This window comes from Aristolochia californica, unplaced genomic scaffold (assembly GCF_029961685.1).
Source record: "Aristolochia californica isolate CCGP_79_NKW_82.1479 unplaced genomic scaffold, dmAriCali1.0.hap1 SCAF_12, whole genome shotgun sequence".
Classification (NCBI taxonomy): Eukaryota; Viridiplantae; Streptophyta; class Magnoliopsida; order Piperales; family Aristolochiaceae; genus Aristolochia; species Aristolochia californica.
The window spans coordinates 26,031,548-26,035,455 of NW_027181793.1; the positions used below are offsets into that span (position 1 = coordinate 26,031,548).

A 3,908-nucleotide genomic window follows, 5' to 3' on the forward strand; every position below is an offset into this window, starting at 1 on the left:
CCTTGTGCCTCTTTAAATCTCCAAACTAACCACTGCTGTGGTACTCTCGACCCTCACCTGGCATGGTCTCTGGGGTGTCATTTTTAGGAATGAACTCGGTGTATCTAAGGATTGTGCCGGCTAAATAAAATCATTATAGTATTAAATAAGAGGGTAGTTTCCTTTTTGGACTTCTAATCTCTGCAATAGGACACTCGATATGTAAGCATTACGAGATTTGTCGCCATTGTCGGATACAATGTATAAAATGTTCAGAGTTCAATTCCAATTTTAGACTTGAAGCTTGAGGCTCAAATTCAAAGTATTCAAATCAAACCAAACTCGAACATATACAAGTTAGAGCTTAGTTCGATTCGATGCCGCTCATTGCGGCGTCCTTTTGTTGCCCCACCTTGCATACGATTTGATCTGCATTAAAAACGTATGATTATTAAAAGTTAGTTGAACTCACCCAAACTTAAAAGTTGATGATATCTTCTTGAGAAGTGACATTTGCTAGCCTCATTCAATCCCATTCACATATGGAAAAACAGGTATCACTTAGGGTGCTCCTGCACACGGATGGGATAAAACTTCTTGGGTTCACATTGTAGGATGTCAATATAAAGTCAGGAGATGTCAAAGTGTGCAGCTCCCACTCGCAAACAGATACTAATAATATTTTTTTAATTCACATCAAACAACCCCAGTCTTGTCTTATAAACATATTGAGAAAATAACAACCAAGTAGTAAGGGAGGATTTGGCAGGAAACAATTGCAACTGGTGAGTATTTGTTTATGGGTTTCTCTGTACGAAGGTCAGCAGCTTGGTTTTGTTGCTGACCCGTGGCAAATCCAATTGAATTTATCGTTTCCTTCCTTTTTCAATTTAAATCACAGATACTTTCCTCTTTTCTTTTTCGCTTCTTGGACTAATTGGGAAGACCAGCTGTCAGCCTTGCTCTCAAATCCTTTCTCAGGATTTTGCCCGACGGCGCTTTAGGGATGGCATCAGTGAAGAACACTCGACTGATTCTTTTGTAGAACACCACCTGCAACCCAGAAACAAACACTTTAAGACCACCGAATCCAATCATTCAAGAGATTAATTTCTTCGTACTAATCTTAAACCCTTTAAGCTAACCTGTTTAGAGATGAACAGCTTGATGTCGTCCTCGGTGATCTCTGAACCGTTTGATTTGACGACGAAGGCTACCGGGACTTCTCCGGCGAGGTCATCTTTCATTCTGAAATACCCAATTCAGTTAAGACATCTTTCATTCTGAAATGCCCAATTCAGTTAAGACATCTTTCATTCAGTCAGTCGGGAGCAGAAGGGAGGGAAGAAGTGGATATATAACACTCACGAGACGACGGCAGCGTCAGCGATAGAGGGATGGGTGATGAGCATGGCTTCGAGCTCGGCTGGGGCGACTTGGAAGCCCTTGTATTTGATGATTTCCTTCAGCCTGTCAACGATGAAAAGCTCCTCGTCGTCGTCTACATAGCCGATGTCTCCGGTATGCAGCCATCCGTCCCTGTCAATGGTCGCTTGTGTGGCCTCCGGATCATTTAGATAACCTGACACGCATCCAAATAGACATTATAATACTAAGCAGAAATTAGAAGAAATTGCTTTTGGTCAAACCCCATCCTGATCGTTCAGCACCACCACTTTCTAAGACGTTCTAGGTGGTGGATGAAATTATATAGAATATGCTCAGTAGACGCGTGCCGAAGTTATAGTTCACTTCCTCGGCAAATTCGATCTTGTCAGTTGCTTACTATTTATTCTCTTGGATTTTCTCTTTTGAAACTATTTTATACCACCATTGCCGGTTCATATAGGGAGATCAAATTTTACTTGAACGTCTTCGTGTGCGTGCGGCTGACGACAAACTCTAATTTCGATTTCAAAAGCTATTGATTTTCCCGCTTAGGTGGAACAAACCCACCAGCGAGAGGTGTCTTTTACCTGAATCTAGCTAGAATTATTCAATTTGTTTCCTCAAAGTGGGTAGGTGAGCTGCCTTTTTACTTGTTTCTCTCCCTTCCAACTCTTTCATGGGAAATTAGATCGAAGTCTAGATAAGCCATTCTTTTACGTTTATCTTCAACTTGGCAATTTAATAATAATAAAACGTGGAACGATGGCACTGGAAATCCTCACTGAATCTACTCCTAACCTTTCCCTCTATGAGTGTCCTCTCCAATATCTCTTATCGATACCGCCCAGGCACCCACATTGACTAATCGAATGCTGAGATTGAGTGGAGGTAAAGCTTACCGTTTGCACAGAAACGAACAAAGAAAAGAGGGATCTAATACGTGTTTTTACCGTACCTTTCATGATCTGAGATCCTCTGATGCATATCTCCCCAGGCTGGTTGCGAGGTAGGGAGGCTCCCGTATCCGGGTCCACGATCTTCATCTCTGCATTCCTCACCACCGTCCCACACGACCCAGACTTGATCTCGAACGGTTTCTTTGCGAAGGCTAGACACATCGCCAGCACCGGTCCCGCTTCAGTCATTCCGTATCCCTGCGCGAAATTTTATTCCATAATTAGCCCGCGCTTCTAGGATAGCAATAAAGACACCACAGGGACATTCCGAAATTTAATGCAATTAAGTACTGTTCCTGAATTTGCCGGATTAAATATGGTAAATTTCATTTAAGAGAAAATTATTAATTTTCCGGAATTCATTTCCTTCGAGTGAAAACTTATTAAACAAGTACTCTTTTTAATTTGTTAAATTACTTAAATCTCATCATGAAAAAAGGAAAAAAAAAAAGTAATGGCGGATCATCAGAGATGTTTGTGCAGTAGATGGGAGGTCACCTGGCCGAGCTTGGCGTTCGGGAACTTGGTTCTGACGGTATCCTCCAGGTCCTTGCCCATGGGAGCGGCGCCGGACATGACTGTTCGGACGGAGGAGAGGTCGTAGTTGTGGACGACTGGACTTTTGGCGATGGCGAGAACGATGGGGGGCACGATGGGGGCGATCGTCACCTTGTACTTCTGCACGAGCTCCATGAGCGTCACGATTTCGAACTTGTGCATGATCAGGATTGCCGCTCCCACCCGAAGCCCGCAGAAGAGCACCGAGTTGAGAGAGTAGATGTGGAACAGCGGCAGCACGCACAGGATCACGTCCTCGCTGTGGAAATACAGGTTTGGGTTGTCACCGTCCACCTGCTGGGCCACGCTCGTCACCTGTCCACAGTGGGTCAGCATCACCCCCTTGGGTAGGCCCGTCGTCCCCGATGAGTATGGCAGCGCCACCACGTCGTCCGGGGAGATATCCACTTCCGGGAGCCCTGCCTCGTTCGCTCCCGTCAGCTCCGAGAAATGCAAGCAGCCCGGAGGAGGCGCGTCGACGCAGACGATCTTTACCCCGAGCTCTTCCGCCAGCTCCCGGACTTTATCAACATAACACCCCTGCGTGACTATCACCTTAGCGTCGGACGCCTTCACCTGCTTGGCGATCTCGGCGGGTGTATAGAAGGGGTTCGCTGTGGTAGAAATGGCACCGCGGTAGGAGGCACCCATGAAGGCGAAGACAAACTCGGGAGAGTTTGGGAGGAGAAGCATGATCACCTGCCCTTTCTCCACTCCGAGCCGGTTGAGCCCCGCAGCCACCTTCCGGGCCGTGAGCTCCACCTCTTCGTACGTGTAGACATCCCCAGTGGAGCCGTTTATAATGCAAGGCCGAGACCCGTAGGAGTCGATGTTCTGGAAGCAGTACGAGTGCAGCGTAAGATGGTTCGGGATGTGGATATCCGGGAGCTTCGACCGAAAAATATAATCACTTGCAGACCCCATGGCAGCGGAGAAGAAGAAGAAGAAGAAGAAGAAGAAGAAGAAGAAAAAAGAAAGTTAAAAAATGAAGAGATGTAGAGTTGTGGTTAACTCTAGGAGAGGCCA

At 45.9% G+C, this 3,908-nt stretch overlaps 1 protein-coding gene across 1 annotated transcript; it reads right to left on the reverse strand.

Moving 5' to 3' along the window:
- Window positions 1-647: 647 nt before the first annotated feature.
- LOC137945480 (4-coumarate--CoA ligase 2-like) lies at window positions 648-3,908 on the reverse strand. Its single transcript, XM_068791377.1, has 5 exons — window positions 2,823-3,908; window positions 2,324-2,522; window positions 1,348-1,561; window positions 1,125-1,227; window positions 648-1,032 (listed from the first exon to the last, which is right to left on the reverse strand). Exons 1-5 carry the CDS (start codon window positions 3,804-3,806, stop codon window positions 913-915), a joined length of 1,620 nt encoding a protein of 539 aa, XP_068647478.1. The 5' UTR covers window positions 3,807-3,908; the 3' UTR covers window positions 648-912.